The sequence below is a fragment of the Diadema antillarum genome, unplaced genomic scaffold (assembly GCF_040938485.1).
Source record: "Diadema antillarum isolate AM-2024a unplaced genomic scaffold, OU_Dant_1.0 seq00000720_RagTag, whole genome shotgun sequence".
In the NCBI taxonomy this organism is placed as follows: Eukaryota; Metazoa; Echinodermata; class Echinoidea; order Diadematoida; family Diadematidae; genus Diadema; species Diadema antillarum.
The window spans coordinates 2,132,138-2,155,758 of record NW_027271624.1 but is presented as its reverse complement, the minus strand read 5'-3'; the positions used below and the strand labels follow the sequence as shown (position 1 = coordinate 2,155,758).

At 37.4% G+C, this 23,621-nt stretch overlaps 2 protein-coding genes across 2 annotated transcripts in view; one reads left to right on the top strand and one right to left on the bottom strand.

The window, feature by feature from the left end:
* Positions 1–6,756, bottom strand: part of LOC139738061 (protein sidekick-2-like) — a 153,305-nt gene extending 146,549 nt beyond the window's left edge. Inside the window, exon 1 of the mRNA XM_071648722.1 lies at positions 5,686–6,756. Within this exon, the coding sequence (XP_071504823.1) occupies positions 5,686–5,749 (64 nt within the window). The 5' untranslated portion in view covers positions 5,750–6,756. The remainder of the gene's footprint in view (positions 1–5,685) is intronic.
* An 8,264-nt stretch (positions 6,757–15,020) lies between these two features.
* LOC139738086 (RNA pseudouridylate synthase domain-containing protein 1-like) lies at positions 15,021–23,422 on the top strand. Its single transcript, XM_071648748.1, has 5 exons — positions 15,021–15,134; positions 16,035–16,186; positions 21,387–21,510; positions 22,137–22,347; positions 23,202–23,422. Exons 1-5 carry the CDS (start codon positions 15,021–15,023, stop codon positions 23,420–23,422), a joined length of 822 nt encoding a protein of 273 aa, XP_071504849.1.
* Positions 23,423–23,621: the final 199 nt, after the last annotated feature.

Sequence of the window (23,621 nt, the reverse complement as noted above, 5' to 3'; positions counted from 1 at the left end):
GTTTCCCATCGACTTCTACAGCCATTCCCGCTTCTTCCCCGAGGTTTGGAATTAGGATTCTTTTTGAAGTGATCTGTGCCATACAGACTAGATGACAAAGGAACTGAGTGCCCTATCACCAGGGTGCCTATCACATAACAAGCTTGATGGAATGTGTACAGTACATGTATGACTATCGGAAGAGAAAAACATTTTTAAAAAACATGTTTCTTTAGGACCTTTGCCAGTACACTTGTGTGTCATATTAGTGACTGCAGTGCTTTCACTAGGACAGTTGTGCTATTAAGCACTTTCTTAAAACTTCATATCATTGACTACTAGTACAGTAGATGTTGTTTTCCCTCCTATTTTTTTTTTTTGTACTCATTTTAATTTAATCTTAGGATCCAGAACACTTAACACAGTATTACAAACAGCTTCCTACATTTAAGCAATTTCTTGAGCTTCCTTCCTCCAAATAAATAGCATTAGTACCAGGTACTTACATTTGTACATGTACATAAAAGTATTATAGCGACCATCACTGAAACTGTCTCAATTTTAGCCAAAATCAAGCTCAGTCCTCAGAATGCCCTGCAACCTGAACATACAGTTACCTGTACAGGTACATTGTACTTTCAATGTACTTTTACAAATGGCTGTGATAGTGGCTGTGAGAGTTCATTTATTGAACAATTTCAGTTTTTATCCCCATTACCAGCCAATATGATTTATAACGTAAAATTCCTCAATGTCTGCTCAACGTGAAGTATCCCTTTGGACATCACTGGTTAATGTCTGCCAACTTACAGGCTGTATTTAAAAATCTTGAAAATGGCCTTGTATTCCAATTTCTTGGCCATACATTGTATTTGCATTCATTTATCATCTGGATGTGAATTCTGGATTTATGCTTGTGATGGGTGTGTGTGTAAGGGCACCACTCAAACTTCATCTCAATACATAAAAGGTTAGAATTGCACAGCAAAAGCTGGCACCTCCCCCTTCTCCACTTTCAGCTTTCCTCTACTGGTCTGCCCGGTCACTCAGCATGGTTACTGCCCGAATGAGCTACATTTGCACAGAACTGTAGCTCATGACACTAGAGACACATGCAACGTGCCCCCTCGCACCTGCACCTTTGGAGTTCATCCCAAGAGACAGCATGAAGTGTCAGATTTCTACTCCCAAATATCTCCCTACCCACAGAGAAACCACTTTCTTTCTAAACCACAAACATTCCACTGTCTGGGCAATCTAAATCTTCAAAATAATAATAATAATAAAAATACCACATGCTGTCATATCAGCATAACTCAATTTGATGGTCATGAAAAAAAGAAAAATATTATTCTTGGAAGAATACTTTCATTTTCATAACTTCAAGTTTGTTGGTCAGTTTGGATTCTCTTTTTCTCTTTTAACCAACTCTGGGTACTGTTTATTAATTTCTATTTTTACAACTCAACGTCAGCAAATTTGTCCTCCCCATACCTCTGCACCAAAGATAGAATGTACTAACAAGGTCAGTGCACCTTTGGGACCTGTGCAATCATGAACTTTAAATAAATGCACTTCAGGTTTACTCATAATTTTGCTACTGTGTTTTGTCTCTTAGCTGCTCAAATTTGAAATGTTCGGAGAAACAAGTCTTATAGATGCATCAGAGTGAAGCAGGGATACAATTCGTCACTGACACATACCGCTCAAAAAGGCCGAGACTGATGGATTAGGCTCATCTGTTCATTACACGCTGGATGGCATACCATGAACTTGAGACATCAGCCACAAACTCCTGCTCAGAATTTGTTTTCTACAAACCACATCCTGCAATTCACTGGTGTATAGGGTCATCAAGTCTTGCCACAGAGTAAAGTCTGTAGATACTGTAAATCCAAACAACCTACAAATGTAATGGGCATACAATTGTACACTGCAGCAGACCAAATCTATACAGATGACAAATTAAATTTATTGAGAATTATTAAAGTACTGTGTTAACAGCAATATACCACAAGTATTGTTCTGCCTTCTGGGTATTACTAATATCCTGATTGCTCCTACATGTACATTGTAGATCTGTTTCTACTACAGATGTACTTTTGCTATTAAATGTAATACCTACAAATGTACAACGTTTGTACATGGTTTGTAATGGTGAGGCATACAATGTACAAAATGACAGAGCATTAAAACTTGAATTCATATCATCTTTTGTCTTTAAACTTTACATCTTGACTGGTACATGCACTGTAAGATGAAATAATTAAACGATGATACCCACACAAAGATATGATGTGGACGCTTTACCGTAGTCCTAATTCGTAGTAATTCAACATGGCAAAGCTGTTCAACCTGCATTCGTGTACATCACATTCAACAAGGGGAAATCAGACAAGATGGTTTGTTACCATTTAGCACTGTTTGCTCTTAACCAGCAAACCCTTGCAAATACTGTCCATTTGATCAGTATGTGCTCTTCACAGCACAGTAAATGGGATCAGATCCTTTCAATAAACAGACTTTGGACAGACTCTTATGAGTCATTGCATTGTTGAGACAATTTGCAGGCACAATGTCCACGTAGTTAACATAGAAATTATACCCTCTATTCCACCAGCTGTGCCATTTCATACTATATTGACAAGCATTTAAATAGGTACCCCTCTTGACCAAATGACTTTGTCAGTCTGCCTACAATCTATCCATATTGTAATCATCTCTATATGGAGACAACATTCGATGTAGGCTCCCTACATTGTACTGTACAGTGTATCCACTTTTTTTCAAATGCCAGGTTTAATAGAACTATCATCCTTCAAGATAGTGACAGTTCTTATGAATAAATTAAACGACATTAAATTACTCAACTGCTCAATTTGATGAGCACAGCGATCAGGAATGCTTCCAATGTAAGATGCTATTCTTTGACAAATTTTGTCTCAATATCCATTCAGTGTTCAATTTGACCTCAACACAACAAATTTTCCTCAATGATAATGATTTTACACACAACTATTTGTAGATATCAAGTCCAGTCTACCATTTGGTTGTTAGACGCCCTCAGAAAGCACATATATTAAACAAAAGAAGAAAGATATGTACACATATCCAGCTGGACATTGTACATGTAGTGTGTTATACACTTTACTCAGTGCAGTATGACAATTTCTTGGATCGTCTCATTGAATTAGCCTTACCACAGGTACATGTACAACAGTTTGTACGAGGCCAGAATATTGTGAATTCTTATGTGCAGTTATACGTTTGATGTACATTTGTAGGCCTACTGTAAATACTTGATTCATATCCAGCTAAACGTACAATAACCATTTTAATATCAAGTGCTTTCATCATTTATTGGTAAAGTATGGTGCCTCATGCTACATTTCATTTTTAAAGGAACTTGCATTTTGATTCACACACACACATTCAGTGCCATTCTCACTCTTTTCAATGACTGCATTCTTAAAATCCCACATATGGACACATCCATTTTTCCCAAAAAAGATGCTTAATTCATGCAGACCTTCCCTGCCACACTTCGTTGCCAGTAGGGTGTTTCCCATTGCATTTATAGGTCTTGATTGGTGTGAGTCACCGACACTCACATAAAACTGGCGGCTTTCACCCTAATACCATGGTGTGCAGGCAATCTCCTTGCTCATATTAGATTCCAGCTTGCTCAAAGTACATAAAATGACTTCCTTATCAATTTACAGGAAAATGGAGCATTATCTGATGAATTACAGTGTAGACAGCTAGACATTTAAAGCACCAATGCAGGGAGGCATTTAAAGCACCAATGTAAGAACTGAGACAGAATTATACAAATAGGCTCAGAGTACATGCGAAAAATCTCAGATAGTTTGTGCAAACATTAGTGGATTTGATCTAGATGTACTGTCACATTTTGATGAGCACTGCATGCAATAAATGAAGTGGCATGCTTCATATCAACCTTGACAAGCTGTTGGCATTTGTAATGTGTGTTGATCTAATGGGGGAAAAAACAGTACTTAACTGTATGTACATTGTAGCATTTGAAAGATCATACAATTGTAGTTGATTATAGTAAACAGGAGCATTAGATTCAAATAAATGATCAATTTCAAGTATGCATCTATATCATTCAAGTATATTACTGGTACACATTTGTGCAATCAAGTATGTCATTCATCACATTCACAATAATTTTTTCACCTCGGTCTCTACCAAATAGAGTCAAAATTAATGTCTTACTAGAGACATTTGGACTCTGACACAAATCCAGCTTTTGTGATCATCTTCTTTACTTTTCCCACATCCCCAATGAAATCTCAAAAAATAATCCCATCAGTATCTTTAATAGCACTGTTATTGCTATCAAATCAGCAGCAGCGAATGCAGACTACTTGTGGGTGACTTCTAAGCTGCTGTTGCATCCAATACCAGAAGCAGCAGTGCTCAGAAAACAATGTAGAATGCTGTTCCTTTGGAGCACTCGTTGATGAAGGACAACATAAAATTGGCTTTCCGAAATGGACGGAGACAGATGGAAGCCTTGGCATTGCAGCCGAAACTTTGATGCGGCAGAAGATCAGAGAATTGATCCTTGCCTCAACCTTCACAGACTCCCTGTCAAGACAGATGCTGTAGGTTCAATGCCAGACGTCAACATCATCATCATCATTATCATCATCATCATTATCATCATCATCATCATCACATTATCATCATTATCATCATCATCATCATCATCATATGTAACTATCGAAAGAAATACATAGCATGTAAGAAATGCAGGGTAGTAGCAAAGCATAGCTCCTGATTTAAGTTAATTTACAGCCATTTATATTCAAACAGATACAGTGTATACCGCAAAGATGAAGGTGTCAATTTAATATAAAATATATCATAAACATAAAATCAAAGAGGGATGGTTTTGTTTCTTGATGAGCCTATCTTTTTTCTCTTTTTTTCTTTTGTGGTGACAGTGTACAGCAGGATGATGTTCTGTTTTCAATCCCTTGATATATTTGTGGCAACTTTGTTTTTAAAAGAGCAAAGACAAGTTATCATCATCCAGCCCTACTAAATTCAACAGTTTAAACCAAGCAGACTGCAGGACCAAACAATATCAAAATGGTGCAAAATGTTTCCCATCATGCATCAAAACACACACATGAATTTGAACTACAACAAACCATGGGAAGTACCATTTTATTACATTACATTTTTACAGCTGTATTTTCCCCTCTGTCTCATCATATTTATGATATTAATAATTATTTGGTAGGTGGTGTGCAGAAAATGTATCGCACAGACAGGAAAATATCTCTTTGGGGTTATGTTTTTTCTTGTTCTGACACCGCAATCTCTAAAAATTAGACTCTGGAAAGACAGTGCGCTGATGAAATGTCAACTATGAATGATGGTAACTTTATTCCACTCGTTAATATACTCTTTGTGAGGAGCACTGTCTCGCTTTGGAGTTTTACATGATCCATCAATATCTTGAATTTGAGTGCTTCCTCCAGAAGAGAACTCAAAGGACTCGGGAGACTTTAAATTGTCATCCCATTTACAATCAAAAACTTTATGAAGTATACTAACAATGGCATTGTACTCACTAAAAGAGCAGTAACAGCAAACATGTCTGAGCAAAATACAATTATTATGAAATATCAATGAACGTCAGTTGAGAGTGAAGCAAGATCAGCTCACCTGATAGACAGACACACAGGGTCTCGAAGAGCAGGAATGCAGCTAAACTGGTCAGGATATCCATGGTTCCACTGCCACGGCTCTGGTATCAATTCATCACATCTACAGTAATTCAAACAACAGAGCTCCGACTTCTCTGTGTGTAAAATTTCACAAAACAAGACTCAGAGGTTGCTTCCCTTGCAAACAGAGTCACTGAATCAAAAGTTTTTCCTCGAAGACGATTTCTAGCTGAAAATCAGCAAGTCATACATGTACAAACAATGCATAGAAACTACTCCATTTATCCTCATTCCTATAGATTATCCACTATAAGTATCACTATTGCGATACGGGGCAAGAAAGTTGTTAGTTGATTCTGACAACAGAGCTGTGTTGTGAAGTGTGGTACTCCACTGCACATCCCACAGCTAAGAAGTGACCATTCATTCAATAACGTTTACCGGCGTCATCCACTGCTCTGGTGCTAAAATAAGGGGTGGAGAGAGTCGGACGACGAGTTATCAAGCCACATGTATTATCAAAACAGTGGACATCACTGACTGAGCTGACCAGCAGTAGAGTGTGCTCGGCCTCCTGCCGGCTGCCAGCCCTTACTAGCGGTCAAGCGAGCGAGGAGCGGAGCGAGATCCTGTTGATTCGGGAGGGCTGGCTTGGATGATGCGCTCGGGTGCTCGTACGGGTGGAGAGAGAACGCGGCGAAAGCGTCTAGTTAATGAAGAATGTTGTACGATTCTTCACGACGAAGGGATGGTATTGCAAACTGGTAAACAGACGATGGAAAGCATGTCATAATAATCCGTTAGATTACAGATCTAGTAGATGAAGCGGAATGACATCCCACTTTGTAGAAGAGTTAGAAGAGGTTTCTCGGTATCCCCTACTACCGTTCCCCTCACACTCCACTGCATAAGTACTAGTTTGCACACAACTCCAATCACTGTACTCTATATAGCTAGCAATAGCATACTGTTTTTTGAAACTCCTTGATTCCCGTAGATCCCAATGGCAATGCAACACACACCGAGATCGCACTGCATTACTTCACGCACACACCGTGGGTACCGCGGATCGGTGGGATGTCTTCACTTCTCTCTACGAGTGAATGACTTTGCTACTAACCACGCGCACCACAGACTTTGTATGGCTTTACCATGGAGCTACCACTGAACTCTACGACGCATCCGTGGCCGTACGCCTGGCTCCAGTCGTGGCGTTACCGTTACCGTTATCTGCTTGGTGGTAATTTACACAATACCAAATATATACCAATGGGAACTGTTTGTGGGTAGTGGGCATGGCAGGCAACGCAATCCGTTGTTTGGTTAACCGTTGTTACATGTAATATATTCGTTTATTTTCTAGAATTCATAATGGATTTTGCTATGATTAGAGTGTGAGTTCCAGGCGAATTTGATTGATGTTACATATGAAATCTAACTTTTACAATATGGGGCCTATTACTCAGTAATCTCTGTAACTCTACGTCTATAGATTTTTTTTCCCTTTTTCATACTAAGTATTTCATTTCATGCTGAAGGGAATTGGCATGTGTTATTATAATCGTCAAGCGGATGACATGAAGCAGTAATAAAAGTACATTGTATCACAACTCCGAAGTGAACACATATTAAACATTGTTGAGTGTAAGATGCAATATTGTTGCATACACCAACACAAACAGCAAAGTAATAATCATGTAACGTTTGAAATTTATAGTAGGCCCTATGACAGTTGGTATGTATAGGTCGGATTCATTGTTATAGTGATATATTCAGATTGTTCATAATTTGTGGCATATAATTGTTGGTATTCTTTATGTACTTAAAATATTCAATGTTCCACTGCTTCTAAACTTTGAGATTCGGGGCTAACTTTCAAGTTCCTCCTCCGAAATGGTAGCACAATAACATATAGTATCCAAATCTGAATCTAAATTATAAAACCTTTCAGGGGCAGAAATCTAAAGGGTTGGCTGTATCGATTATAAGGAGCTTGCATTTAAACACACACACACACACACACACACACACACACACACACACACACACACACACCACACAGTTGTGATAATTTCAGTCCGTTCGGTGGGCATCCGAGGACCACCAGTGATGTCCAGAGAACCATGAATATAGGCCTATATTACTACTTCAGGGTGATAATAAACGATGTTTACCGGGAGAGAGACGATGTCTTCTTCTTCTTCTTCTTCTTCTTCTTCTGAGTTAAGTCTGCCTCCCTCAATAGGCTGAAGATTCTTGCAGACTGTGCTATTTACATTATAATACAGTTTATTTACAGATATTTACAAGCATGCATGTGACATAGAAAATTTGAAGAAAATAACTAGCCACTGTGATCAACCGTTAGTCTGTTTCGGAATGATCCCACAGATGGCGCTGAAATAATTTCTGACGACAGGGAATTCCAGTTCCTTACAGTTCTTGGATGTCTATCCTTTACTTTCTTGTTCTTTTGTTAATGTAGAAGTCGTTAGGAATACAAAAAGTAAACATTTTTTTCAAGGCCCTCAAATCTGGAATTCTACTTACACTCTGATGTGAAATGTACAAGAAGACGGTAAAAGTTTTAAGAAAGCTTTCAAGCGATATAACTTGAAAGATATTCTGGAATAAATCAATATCATTCTGAATTGATATATGAGATTAGTATGATAGGGGTGTGTTTGTGAAAATGGCATCTTGTGTATTGTCAATGTTCTCTACGTGTATTTTTTGTTTGTGTATGTATGTGAATGTGCTTGCGTGTGCCGACTTTCAGTGTCAGTTATAAAAGATCTGAGAGACAATTAAGACACAGGCATGTATTTACTTTCCCGGGGTTAAAAAAAAGGCCCATTGTCTTCTCATTAACCCCTTCACTTGATAACTTTGGTTAGTTGTTTTGTCACATTGTCATGTTATAGGGCCTATTTATTGCCACATTTTATGTAATTATAATACGGTGAAAATATGAAATGAAATGAATATATTCGTTGTATATAAGTCCATGGGAATAAGTGAAGATGCATGAATCATTAAAAATGGTCACATCGTCATCTTTGGTCGGACATAATTCATGAGTTTATTTATCCTTAGTCACAAAAAAAAAAAAAAAGCAAACGGTACTTTTCCGCATTAACATCATTGGTCGGACATCATGAGTTTATTTATCCTTAGTCACAAAAAAAAAAGCAAACGGTACTTTTCCGCATTAACTTGATTATCTCCACTAAGTGTGTATCAAACGTCTATCATGGCAAGACATCAAAGTGCTGTGCATAGAATGATTATCATAAAGCAATCAGCATTATAACAAAGGAAATACGTGTAGAATATGCCTCTATGTGATGTAGCTTTTACGTTTTGAATGTTTATCACTGATTCGTTTTGAGGGGGCTGTCTCCGAGTATAGAGCAATGTCTTTGGTTCCTTACGAATTGTGCTGTATAATATGGTTGCATACTTTCGGTGCAATTAGATGAATGAAAAACAAAAGAGTATATGTCCGATTCCATGCTGACTGATCATAGGTCCTAATCGAAGCGTTCACAAACAGATTTGATTTAGCATATTAGTATTAGATATAGTGGTGTCACACACAGGCAAAGAACACTGGGCTCACAGAAAAGTGATAAAATGTAAATAAAAACGTATATTCTTCATTGAAATTGTACGATTTTTATGACGTGTACATAAAAAGTGAATGAAGAGTGAACATCGTAAATTGGGTTAAATGCTGTAATCATAAGTGCAGCTACGTATTTTTGAACATATTTGTAGTAAGTCCACAATCAGAGCAAAGTACAAATTTCATTTCCAGTGATGCTATATAGTCCTCACTTTTTGCGTAACAAGAAATATATATAACATATTTTTTAAAGTATGATTAAAAGTATCCCACATTTTGACGGTTTGTGACTCGCAGGTCTCAACTGTACATAATATCTCAAATCTTGATAAGAATCCAGTTAACTCGTTTTGCGATGACACTTCTCATGAACCACCATTTATAGGAAAGTGTGCTAAACAGATGGGTATCAATAATTTATAAGCTCATCAATGATTTTATTTGATTAAATGATTTTGTTTAACGCATTTGTTATGTTTAATAACTGTACAATTAATGACTTCAGTCTAAAACTAGTATGCTTATGATTTTCTCTATACAGTAGGGCCTATACATATCGTTCCTGCTCGTTCTTTTTTTTTTCATTATATCATTGCTGCTTAATTTTTTGCCGTTATTGTTTAACTGCGCATGATTGTGTTGCAATTTTCGCCATATATGAGACAAACTGCTTGATGTGCCACGGATACAACGGATTTTATGCTATCCTTCAATGCACATAAATTGTCTGTTATCTTCATTGTATAGTGATTGGTATCGAAAGTAATGAAATGAAAGTCCACTTTGAATTGAGATGGAAAAAGATTGATTCATATTTGTACGGTGATTGAAATTAGAAAGTGAAAGAGGAGAAAACTTATGATGGCTAAAGAGACAAAAGGAGATGGAGACGATGGAAGAACGGAAAAACAAGCAGAAGATGAAGAAGAAATAAAGGGATAGGAAAGGAAAGACAGAAGGACAGCAGAGAAAGAGAGAGCGAATGTAAGATAGAATGAAAAAAGAAATCATATGAAATTGAGGAGAAGGATCATAACGCAGTTAGCTGTTATGCAGTTAGATGTTTACGGGTAAATTGTTGTTAGATGGCGCTATACTAGCAAAACGTAGGAAGAAGATGGTTCGTACATCGCATCGTGCACTGATTATGTGACATCCCATGTATGTATCCACGATAAATGTAAACGGGCCGGAGGGCAGTACCGTCTATCGTGTGAATGTGCGGACCCGCAAAAAACAGTCAGTCAGACTTTTGGACTGCACCGAGAAAGAAAGAAAGCTATAGCGCCCATAATGATATAGATAAAGGAACCTAAATCAAGTGTTCGGTAAGTATAAATCGGGAATTTCATCGCCCCACGCGCACGGGCATGTTTGCCTGCCATTTGTCTAGATTGTCAGTAGGAATAGAATAGTACGACGGGTCATTGCTCAGTCCCACCAATTTCTAATTATGTTTGTGACTTCAGTCACTGACTAGCACTTCAAGTAACGTGTCACAAAACCCGGATAGCGGACTTTTTGTCGTACGCATATGGCTATTTTTTCTTCCTTGATTTGAGTTTAGCATGTCCAGTAACAAGATGAAAGAAGTGTTGAACGTGCATCTAGCTAGTAGTAGTAATTTAGTAGGACCCTAACTGCGACCAGATTAAAATAAAAAAAAAAAAAAAAAATGGAGAAAAGACGACGATGTCCGATGAGGAGAATGAAGTAATTACTAAACACCTCTTAGAGGAAAAAAACAAGTTGCAAGAGATTATGGAAGATATAGGTTAGGCCAAGTAAAAAAAGAAACCAGTTTCTCGTCCTCGCGCGCATCGATTTTGGCCGCCGCATCGATTTTTTTACTATTTACTATTTTCAAAATGGCGCTGAAAATACCAAGAAATTCATAATTTTCGTCCCAGCCCGCTCCCCGCCCGCATCGATTTTCAGTTGCCGCATCGACTTTTTTGATATTTACTATTTTTTCGGCCGCCGAAAAAAAAATCAACAATTCACCTACCAATCGTGATGTCTTATTTCTAATTATGCCTTGCGTCCTCTACTTAGCTGTAGTACTGCTGTAGCTTCAGTAGTATGTATGTAATAACGCATGCATTTCACACTGCGAGCTCGGCAAGAAGGAATGACCCTCAAAGCAGTTGAACTGTAGTTGGATGGGGGCGGGCCTGGGCTGTTGTGATGTACAGCGCACTAGCCACTCGGTACGTCGTGATGTAGACAGGACGTTGAGCACCTTCTGTACATTTCTCTCGTGTTGTTGCCCGCTTCATGTGCTGCTAGATTGATTGCGCAATGTAACCACAAACCCCGTTATAACGAGATCCGTGGGACCGGCGATATTACCTCGTTATAACCGGTACCTCGTTATAACCATACTCATTAAAAACAAAGAAAAACATAAGCATGACGTCATATACCCATCAATGAAACTTAAACATATCCTTTGCGTTGTTATTACACAATTATTGAGCGTTATTATTGAGAGAATAAAGGGAGATTATTTGTGAATTAGAAAAAGAAATAGAGGCTGAAATGATAAGTTAATTCTTTATTGTAATTCTTGTTTGTTAAGCTTTTTCTAAACACCAGCGCAAATATGGGGGCAAATATATACTGTAGAGTACAGGCCTTGTTTACCGTAACTTGCTAGGTATTTTTACGCTGTTGGTGCCCACCGGGAATGCGATGATTTCATGAATCATTTAGGCTGTAATCATGTACACATGTACAATGTATGACCGTTGCGCCCAAATGGATTAAAAATGCGTTCTTTATTTTCTTCCGAAAATCTCTTCGCGTTTTGTACGACCGTTCTTGAAAATATGTGACAGGATTGAATGTAGGAGGTTGTTATCCTGTTTACGCAAATCTGTACCAGATCTATTCAAACTAATAAATGCGTTTGTTTCTTTTTCTGATTTAGGTTAACATGCGTCATTCAACTTTTTTTACGCTACTGTCACCTGGCGAGATCGCGATGATTTCAGAGTAACTACGTGCGTTGTTTACCGCTAACTTGCGAGGTATTTTACGCTGTTGGTACCCAGCGGGAATTCGATAATTTCATGAATCATTTGGCTGTAATTTTATACAATGTATGATCGTTGCGCTCGAAGGGATTAAAAATGCGTTCTTTATTTTCTTCCGAAAATCTCTTCGCGTTTTGTACATCCGTTCTTGAACTGTTGAATGCGTTTGTTTCTATTTCCGAGCACCGATTAAGTAGGTTAACATGCGTTATTCAACAATTTTTACGCTACTGTCACCCGGCGAGATCGCGATGATATCATTCATTATTTCGGCTTTAATCATACACACTCATATTTAAATTATCATTCGTTAAGTGAATAATGAACACATCCAGATCTATTCAAACTAATACATGCGTTTGTTTCTTTTTCCGAGCACCGATTAAGTAGGTTAACATGCGTTATTCAACTATTTTTACTCTACTGTCACCTGGCAGGATCGCGATGATTTCACTATTTCTGCTTTGATCATACACACTCATATTTAAATTATCATTTGTTAAATGATAATGAACAAATCCAGATCTGTTCAAACTAATATGCGTTTGCTTCTTTTTCTGAACACTGATTAAGTATAGGTTAACATGCGTTACCCAACTATTTTAACGCTACTGTCACTCGGCGGGATCGGGGCGATGATTTTATTATTTCGGCTTTAATCATCCAAACTCATATTTGCTCAAAACCAGCAAAAGAACTGGAAGTCGGAACTAAAATTGGAAAGGATATAATGATGAGTTGCACACGCATTCCAATTGTCCATTTTTGGTCAAATTTTATTGTCGCTACATGAAAAGTTTTTGAATGCGTTATCTATTTTTTTCTCTTTGCGCTGTGGTCTGACCTCATATCACGCACGCGTTTCTCGCGAAAAAGAAAACCGAATGATTATGTTTAATAATTAGTAGGAACATCGGAAGGTGTTCCTGTGTCTTATCGCGTGATTAAGAAGAAAACATGGAAGGAACGGTTCTCTGCAAAACGGGAAAAGACGTGGATAGCGAGATTTCGGTTTCCAATGTTTCATTTGTCGCGTGTTTGAAAGCGGCAATTTGGTCAAGAAATGGAACCTCGTTATATCCGATCAAATTGCTTATGTTTTTCTTTATCATGATTTACCGAAATTGTCCTCGTTATAACCGGAATCTCGTTATAACCGATTCGTTCTGCCATTACACGCAAAGGAAAACGGGACCGACGCGATCACCTCGTTATAAGCGGTTCCTCGTTATAACGGGGTTTCCCTGTAGGAGAGAAGACCAGCCAGCCAGCATAGCATGCGTTCTGGAGCTGGAAAAAAAAATCGTGGAGTGATGGAGAGAACCGATCTCAAGCGCACGTGTGCACAGCTAACGGCTTTAAATAGTGAATATAATAGTATTCAACTGGTTCGTATTCTGTCTTTCAGTAAAAAGGAAATCAGATGGTTGTTTCACAGGGTTGACAATTGGCAGTACTGTCTGCGGCATTTTAAATTCTTGAGCGAATACAGCTGTAAGTTTTCATATGAGAAAAGATCTCACTCAGTAAGTTTGTGTTGTGTTGAAAGGCAAAAATAATGCTATGCATTTCCAGAGATAATGGTTGGATTCGAATAGGTCCAACAAGTGATGCATAAATGTGTATATTTTATGTTTAAATTCCATACCATTGATATGACTGAATGATCCAGTCACAGTGTAGTTAAATTGGTATACTTGTCATGCATAAACAGCAATATACGCAGATTTGGTATTAAATTGTGCATCACTCAAATGATAAGTGGTTTATATCACACATATAAACACATATTACTTTCATTTTGACAATCCTCGAAAAAATAGTAAGATATCAAATAGTAAGGACCTCCCTCATCGCCTTGCTCAAAAAACCCGGACGAGAAACTACTTTCTTTTTTTACTTGGCCTTATGAGTTTTCTTCAGTATATACAGAGGAAGACAATTGAAGAAAACTTCTCCTCCCCCCCCCAAAAAAAAAAAAAAAAAACCAAACAAACAAGCAAACAAACAATTGTTTGGAATGTAAAAGAAAAAAAAGTTTATTTTCATCATGATGATGTATGATGTACATCGCACTGCGAGTTGATGTGGCTGTATCTAGCCGGCCACTCTGGCTTTGGATATACCTAGTAGAGGGGACTAGTGACTTGGATGTATCGAGCGACTGGGATTTTGGATACAACTACAACCACACGTGTGTGGTTGTAAATTTATACACTGCCGGATAGAAAACCCCTGAGGCCCTGACCTTGATAGAATGATATAGACTCTTGCCTTGTACCTTATCAGGAAGGCAATCAGCAAGCCTCAAATAGTTGAGAATGAGCTGGGAAGGAAATGTACATTGTTTCATGTATTTCTCCCAAAAATGGCATAGCCTCTCGAGTGCCTATTGCCTCATCTGTTGAAGAAAATATGTATATATATACATGAAGTGTGTAGAGATTTATTTATTTTCTGCAAATTAGTGGGGGGGGGGGGGGGGGGGGGACATAAGGAACTCTTTCCGTAGCAAGGTGGATGGATAAAATGCTTACCATGTAGTGTACTCTTTATTTTTTTCAAATTATTACTCATCATTTTTTTTTTTGTATTATTATTTTTTTATAGGCTTGTCTTTGTAGATGATTTGCACAACTTTACTGTGTCCATGAAAAGCACCCATGAATGCTGGCAGGCAGAGTGAGTCAACATGTTCATGTTTATCTTCGCTGGAAGTACTCATACATGTGTCGAGTTCTACTTGGAATGAATTCCCCAGCAAGCTTGGATGACATAAAGGTAATGAAATGAAAACAAACAAACAAACCACAGGTATGAAAAAAGAGCGAGGAAAGTTAATGTGATACAGAGACTTAAATCATAACTGTTGATATTTACCATGGTGCAAATAAAGACAAGGAGCTGCTGCTGTGGTTCGTCACTGGATATGACCATGGGCTTAATTTTGACATTTTTGGTTGAGCTCACTGGCATCACTACTTTTGCCTATAAGGAAGGCAAATTAACCTTAGTCTTTTGGGTTTGGTTACATGTACATGTTAGCTTTAAATTTAGGCAGTTATTTCCACAATGACCATGTTGAAAAATATATGTACAGTACATTAACCCGTTGAGGACAGTTTGATTTTGCTACAACACGCATTTCCCATAGACACTTGCCTGAGTATACTCGGGACTCGTCCTCAGCGGGTTAACAAAAAAGAAAGAAAGAAGGGTACAGTTAAGTGTCGCCAAAGCTCCAACACAAAATAAAAAAGACAAACAAACAAATTACATTCAGTAGTAAAATGAGCCATAGAGATGATGTCAGCCCTTTTATACATATGTCACACTAAGGGTCTCCTGAGTATCATTACAGCAAAATCAATATTTTCCTCTAGAGATACATACTCAGTCAGACACATTTATCTGTCACTCTATGATCATCCATAGTGTAGGTTATTGCTGCCAATTAGGTAGACCCAAAAGGCATGTGACACAGACACAAATCACTTACACAGGAATTCATGCGCTTAAACTTAAGGATAAGTCTGTACCTGCACCAGTATGCTCTTGGTGAAAATATTGAATTGGCCCTTTGTTTATTCAAGTGTCTTGATGAAGTATTGCCAATTGTTGTACAGCAACATGAAAAACACATTCAAAAGGATATTTTATGTTTTTCCTTGTGGTCAACAGATTTTATACAAAAGTAACAACTACATCATTGTTGACAAACACTATGATGTTAAGATCAACAGTGACAAGGCAGAAGATGCGGTGACTGTGGAGACACAATTAGCACATCTCTACCCAGACTTGGTAGATGGACAACTCTGCCACAGTTTCCGGTAATTTTATGAACTTTTTTTTTTTAAGGTAGAGATATTCAGTGAATGAAATACCTCATGATTGCAAGTTGAATTTGTCAAATCTAAATGACCTCTGTCTGAATAAGTTGTAGATTTATACAACATTGCTCATTTGATGCTGGTAAAAAAAAAGGGTATGATAATTCATATGTGAGTGTATATTCATCCCCTGTTATGTGGAATGTATTTCGTGAACTTGGACTTGTAAGGTAATTTTTGCCAGTCAAATTTACTCTTTAGAATCATATTGATTGAAAAAGAAAGAATTATCCCTCTTCAAGAGAAAAGTTAGCAATATCCTTCCTTGGAGATGATATACAATTGATGCATTTGTGTTACAGGAGGCAAAGTATTTGCAAGTTGATAGATGTAGTAGTTTGAGTTGACTTACAAAATGCATGGTGATAAAAGCATTGCAGAATAGACCTAACCGGAGGGCCAAACCCCAAAAAGTCCCTTACTTAACGAGTGAGTTGCACTCTCTCTACAAACTAAGTAGACCATGCTTATTTTCAAGTTTTTATTGTAACAAACAACATTCCACTGGTCTACCTCAAAAAATTTGTTGCGAAAGCCTCCAAATCCAAGATGGCGTCCAAGATGGCCGCCATATTTACTAAATTTGTTATTTGAAAGATAGAATTTGATTGAAACTTCAGATTTCAACAAATTTGATGTCATGTGAAAGAGAATAAAATTTTCTACAAGTTGATACCATTTTTGTGGGTTATTGTGATAAATGGATTGAGATTTTAAGGAAAAACACTCATTTTTGATATTTTTCTGAAAAAAAGGAAAATCATGAAAATACTTGATTCAGCATAAATCAAAGAAAGACTGAAGGATTATCTTGAAACGTTTCAAGAATTTTGTTTGACATATAATTAATATTTGGAGAAAATTAGGGGTCAGTACCGTTTTCGGTTCAGGAGTTATAATGTCTCAAACTTGAAAACTCACTATGTAAAAATGGCCACTTTAGTTGTGACCAACACCTTGTTGTTCGTAAAAAAAGTCTGCGCGCATTAAGACTAGTACACGCACCACTGCCACTGGCGCTTGTAGCAGTGCCGATGGTGCGTTTAGTAGTCTTGGCAAACGCAGACTTTTTCTTTGACAAACAAGGGTTTGTGCCTGCAAAGTAACTTTTCATACCAAGTGGTAGCTCAGGTGACGCTGATTGCTATTATTTCAAAGTAGATTGTTCTGAAGCAGATGAGATGAAGCAAAAGATATCTTTCAAATAGAGGTAGAAGCTTGAAATAACCTTGCTATAGAAAGTTTAAAACAAAATTTGGATCAATCACTCAAAAAATTCAAGATTGCAGGCCATCAAAGCTGACATAGTGTATTGCGCCAAAGTAAATGTATCATTTCGATTTTGATACAATTTTGTCTGTTTTGCTGTCTATTTATATGGTTTTTATATATTCTGAACATTTTAATGCCATTTCAAACCATCTTAGGTTTTTATGGAGACATTTTTCAGAATGCACCATGAATATTTCCCTAAAAAGTTTTTAAAAAAATTAAAAATGTTTATGAAAATCATGCAGAAATTAACATCTTTCCCATATAATCAATATTTGGAGAAAATTAGAGGTCAGTATTGTATTTGGTTCAGGAGTTATAATGTCTCAAACTTGAAATCCCATTTTCCATAATATGTTATTTACACGCATCTGTTCCCAAAGACGTCACAGAGGGTCAAATCCAAGATCGTGCTTACTTTTCGAGTTCCACTCTCTCTATAAACAAGACCATACATAATATTAAGCATACTAAGCAATGTTCCGTAAGTACACCTCAGTAGATTTGTTGCAAAGTACAGATGCGGTCCAACAGGGCCGCCATTTTATTGAAATTAACATTTCAAACATAAAATTTGATAGAGACATTGGATTGCAACAAATTTTATGTCATATGAAGGAGAGTAAAACTTTCTAAAAGTTGATACCACTTTAGCTGTGTATTGTGATAAATTGGGGGGGGGGGGGTTGTTTGCTTCTCTTTTTTGGGGGGATCCATATTTTTATATTGTTTTGAAAAAAGGAAGAAATGTAAAAATGCATGATTTAGTATTTGTCAAAGAAGAACTGAAGAATTATTTTGAAACCTGCGATTGAGATTGAGATTTACTGAGATTGAGACATAATTCATATTTCTGGAATTACAGGTAATATCATACACTCTTGACAAGTTAACATCTAAAACTTGAAAAAAAATTATATTTATGCATTATAAATTTTGCTTACAATGTGTTTACATGGTCACATGTAATACTGTAATGGTCTAGTGACTTGCAAGTATACCTGCAAACTAACTTTTCATGCCAAGTGGTAGGTGACGCTGGTCGCTATTACTGTAGCATTTCATCATAGTAGATTGTTCTGAGGCAGATAAGATTGAACTGAAAGTATTTTTCAAAAAGAGATAGGAGCTTAAAATTTGGCACAAATTTTGCCAATGTGTAATACTTAGCGATAAAAATAGTATCCACACAAAGTTGGCGGTAATTAATGGAGGTTGTCGTTCAAGGCATTATTTACCATTGTGCACGTAAAACAAAAACCAGCTTTACTTAATTCCTCAAACTAGTTCTAAACTGTGAGTTAGGGATTACTGTACAAACTTAAATCAGTATAATTAATGCTAAATATTGTTAGATATACTAAATAGATCTGATAAGAATGTTTTTTTATGTCAACAGTTATCATGGTTATGGTTTCTTGGTGATATCTCCATATGTTTTAGGCTTTATTATAATTGTTTTTTACATGGTAGAATGTTTTGTAATACAACTAACCTGCACATATAAATCGAATGTGATATCTCTCCCAATGGTAAACAATACCTTTAGTGTGTTGCGTCAAAGTTAAATCTCTACTTATAACTTAATAATTTGATATATTTTTTAATCTTCTTATATTGCTGTCTATTACATGTTTCTATACATCCGAACGATATTGTACTAGTGTAAACCATATTGAGGGTCTTTTTTTTGGGGGGGGGGGGGGGGTGGAGCTCATTCCAGTGTTTGGGTAAGGCCCAATCTTTGATTAAAAAGAAATGCTTCTGTATCAAAGATATGCTTTTTTACTTGTATGTTACTCTGCTGTTGTAGAAACGTGAATGATGATGGTTTATGTGTAATAATGTCTGATCCGTAGATGTCCTTAAAAGCCCTTCTGATCCGACCACCCCCCCCCCAAAAAAAAAAAAAAAATCCAACATGGCGGCAATTTCTCAACTTTGCTCTTGAATGTGTTTTGCGAAATTACTTTTCAGTATATTGTTCGAATAAAATTGTCCAAATTGATTATTCGTGCTGTATATTCACATTTACAAATAAGCATGCTGAAACTGTATTTTCCATTATCAGATTTTTCTTACATTGTTTTTAGGCTGATTTCATGTGGGTTATAGTGTCACAATTGATCTGAACTTATGCCATTGGTAGATGCTTTCCTATATTAGATATCAGGATCACTCGAGAGTGAAAATGTTCGTTTTCATTCATTTTAGAGTGACCTCGGGGATCACTCGAAGAGTGACGAGTGATCCCTATAAAGGCAGGGCTCGACACTAACGGTGGTCCGGTGGCCCGGGGCCACAAAAAAACGCACGTCGGGCCACCAAAATGTCAGAAATGAAGAATTTGGTGGCCTGGTCGGGCCACCAAAAAAGGGCCACCAAAAAAAAAGGTCGGATATTTGCCTTTGGGCCACCAAATATAAAAGTTAGTGTGGAGCTCTAAGGTCACTCTAAAATGAGTGAAAATGAACATTTTCACTCAAAAGTCACTCCAATTTCACTCTAAATTCACCGTTTTCTGTTATTCACTCCTCACATCCAAAGTAAAAACTTCCACTCGATTTGTTTTTTCTTTTTCGGAGAGTAGAATATCACTGGTTTAAAAAATGTGTCCATAAAAACTTAAGACGGTTTAAGATAGCACAACAGACAAATTTGTATCAAAAACGAAATAATACATTTAATTTGGCGCAATACACTATGTCAACTTTGATGGCTGTCATCTTGACTTTTTTTTCTTTTTTTTTTGATCTAAATTCTGTCTTAAACTATCTATAACAAGATTGGTGCCAAGTTTCAAGCTACTACCTCTATTTGTATTTTTTTTTTTTGCTTCAACTCATCTGCTTCAGAACAATCTACTTTCAAATAATAGTGATCAGTATCACCTGAGCTACTACTTGGTATGAAAAGTTAGTTTGCAGGCACAAACCCTTGTCTGTCAAAGAAAAAGTCTGCGCGCGCTAAGACTACTACACGCACCACTGGCACTGCTGCAAGCGCCAGTGCCAGTGGTGCGTGTAGTAGTCTTAGTGCGCGCAGACTTTTTTACGAACAACAAGGTGTTGGTCACAACTAAAGTGGCCATTTTTACATAGTGAGTTTTCAAGTTTGAGACATTATAACTCCTGAACCAAAAATGGTACTGACCCCTAATTTTCTCCAAATATTAATTATATGTCAAACAAAATTCTTGAAACGTTTCAAGATAATCCTTCAGTCTTTCTTTGATTTATGCTGAATCAAGCATTTTCATGATTTTCCTTTTTTCAGAAAAATATCAAAAAATGAGTGTGTTTTCCTTAAAATCTCAATCCATTTATCACAATAACCCACAAAAATGGTATCAACTTGTAGAAAATTTTATTCTCTTTCATATGACATCACATTTGTTGAAATCTGATGTTTCTATCGAATTCTATCATTTAAATAACAAATTCAGTAAATATGGCGGCCATCTTGGACGCCATCTTGGATTTGGAGGCTTTCGCAACAAATTTTTTGAGGTAGACCAGTGGAATGTTGTTTGTTACAATAAAAACTTGAAAATAAGCATGGTCTACTTAGTTTGTAGAGAGAGTGCAACTCGACCTCTGTTTTTAGCTTTTGGCCCCCCGGTTAACCAGGTATAGGTACAGTAAAGCTCTTGAACTTTGCCCTTCAAAACTTGTGTCATAATGCATGACTTGAAATGATAAAAATGCAGCCCAATCTAATACGAAGCTGTAGTTTTAAATACTCATCTAAGGTACTGTGAGTTCCCTTATTCTAAAGGAGAAAGACATTAGGCAAACATTTCACATTAATTTGCATGGTGTAACTTGCTCACGCGATTACTCTTCCTATTACTCATTCACCTTGAAAGATTTGTGCATCGCTTGGACTATTCAACAAGTGGTGTTCTTTGCATCGCCCTCAACAAGAAGGCCTCTGCTGTTGGCATGGAGATGTTCAAGGATCGCAAAGTGACCAAACAGTATCTGGCACTGGTGAGATAATTTTACAATGTAGTATGTTAAACGAAAGTGAAGGAATAATTGCTTGATATGCTGCAATTGACTGCCATATGACTGATATGTTATTCATAGAACATGTTGAAGTTTAGACCGACACTGCAAGAAATCTCTTGGTGATTGAGGGACATACATTTTCAGCATCAGATGTTAAACGTTGTAGCCCAATTTTTTCATTTTTTATTTTTATTTATTTATCTTTTAGGACATTCCCAGTATCCAGAAAAATCTTAATGTCCCAATCACAACTTAGCATATGAATGATTTGTAATGGATATTAAATCACCTAAGTATTATGACAGCTAAAGGTGCAACTGTTCCTCTGCTCTCAACTTTAATGCCACTCAAGTGCTCTTGGCGGCAACATCCTGTATGTTTTCATGATGGTGTAACAGTGAATAAACTTTCACTGGTAGTAAAACAGCATGTCACCTGAATTGGTCTTAGTGTGCCATACCATTTTGTTGGTGTAAGGTTAATTCCCCAGACTACCATAATCCTCTCGGGTGTAATGAGAGCAATCATGGCAACTTTATGGAATGAAATACTTCCCCAAGTATAACTAATTATACTTTCTTTGTTCTTCTTCCTCTTAACTAAAGGTCAGAGGTCATGTTACGGGAGATGAGCTGGAGGTGAGGCGGTCCATCTACCAAAACCCGGAGGAGGGCCTGACCCACATGATGAGGGTTGATGATGGGAGGTGCCCCCAAGGCACCAGGCTGCTGACTGCACTGACACGGCTGCAGGTGGTAGCGAGGGGCGAGTATGAAGGCGAGCCTGCCACCAAAGTGCTGCTACAACCTCACACCGGTAAATCTAACGGGATATTTGTGGTTTGTTGCCATATACATGTATAACCATCATCTCAATGCATAGAGAGTATGCTTGAAACCAAACATAAGACTTCATTTCAATCAATCACCCAGAGTAGACATGATTGGACTAGATTTTCAAGTCAGCTTTTAAGATATGGCTGTGTATCAAGGGGGCTTTCCTTTTAAGAAATAGGAATTTTTGGTACAGCAAAGGTGATTTCACACACCTTTGCCTCAAGGCCAGAAGCATTGCAATGATTGCAGCGGGTGGTTGTACAGTGGAACCTCATTTTAACGAGCTCTGATACAACAAAACCCTCTTGATTAATAGCAAGGTGATTTTGCTTGTCCAATCTCTTTATATTTCTTTTTTTTTGTGCCCTGATATAATGAGAAACCCGATACAGTGGACTCCCATTGTAACAAAGTCGTTGGGACCGACAGTTTTCTTTCGTTATATCAAAATTTTGTTACTGTATTACCGAACAAATAAACAATTAAAAAACAAAGGGAGGATAGTGTTACAGCCTGAAGTTTATTTCGTTGTAACAGTAATTCATTATAACTCTGTTCAGTATAATGGGAGTGCACTGTATAACAAGGTGTTATGGTTTTTATGGTTCCCAGTACAAGAAAGAAGGGAGGATTTCATCAATATTTCATATTCCCTTGTTTTGAAATTATGTGATTTTATATGAATTTCATGAGGAAAATATTGCATGAAAGAATACAATTGTCCCTTGACCCAACCATGAACATTACCCATGACATCCCCTCTCTCCCTTTTAAACTTAAAACCCCCCATGGCTCCTGTGTTGTTGACAAGTTTGTATGACTGATTCCTCTCAGGGCGACGACACCAGCTTCGGGTGCACTGTAAGAGCATCGGTCATCCGATTGTCGGGGACTACACATACAGCATGAGGAAGGATGTTTCTCCGTACCGCATGATGCTCCTAGCACACAGACTTGTCATGCCTATCCCGGATGAAAACATTGACGTGACTGCCGAGGATGTGTTTACTCATAGTCAGGACAGCAAATGGATGCCATATGACGATCATAGATAACACAAGAAGAAATTCTGGACAGTAGAGGGTATACTCGCTCACACACAATGTACCATGAATGAAACCCAAACATACATTGTATATGTGCAATGAGTGAATGCAGCAATAAAGTAAAACACATCAGTAAAGTTTGACAAAAATCAGACAATCTGAGCAAAATTTAGGAATTGTTCAAGTTTTGATGCAGCTGTTGCTGGAT

Bases quoted from the DNA above. Each gene is read 5' to 3' on its own strand.
- LOC139738086 (XM_071648748.1), top strand. From the start codon at position 15,021: ATGCTGGCAGGCAGAGTGAGTCAACATGTTCATGTTTATCTTCGCTGG. The intron at 21,511-22,136 runs GTGAGATAATTT...TCTTAACTAAAG, and splicing joins CCAAACAGTATCTGGCACTG to GTCAGAGGTCATGTTACGGG. The intron at 22,348-23,201 runs GTAAATCTAACG...GATTCCTCTCAG, and splicing joins GCTGCTACAACCTCACACCG to GGCGACGACACCAGCTTCGG.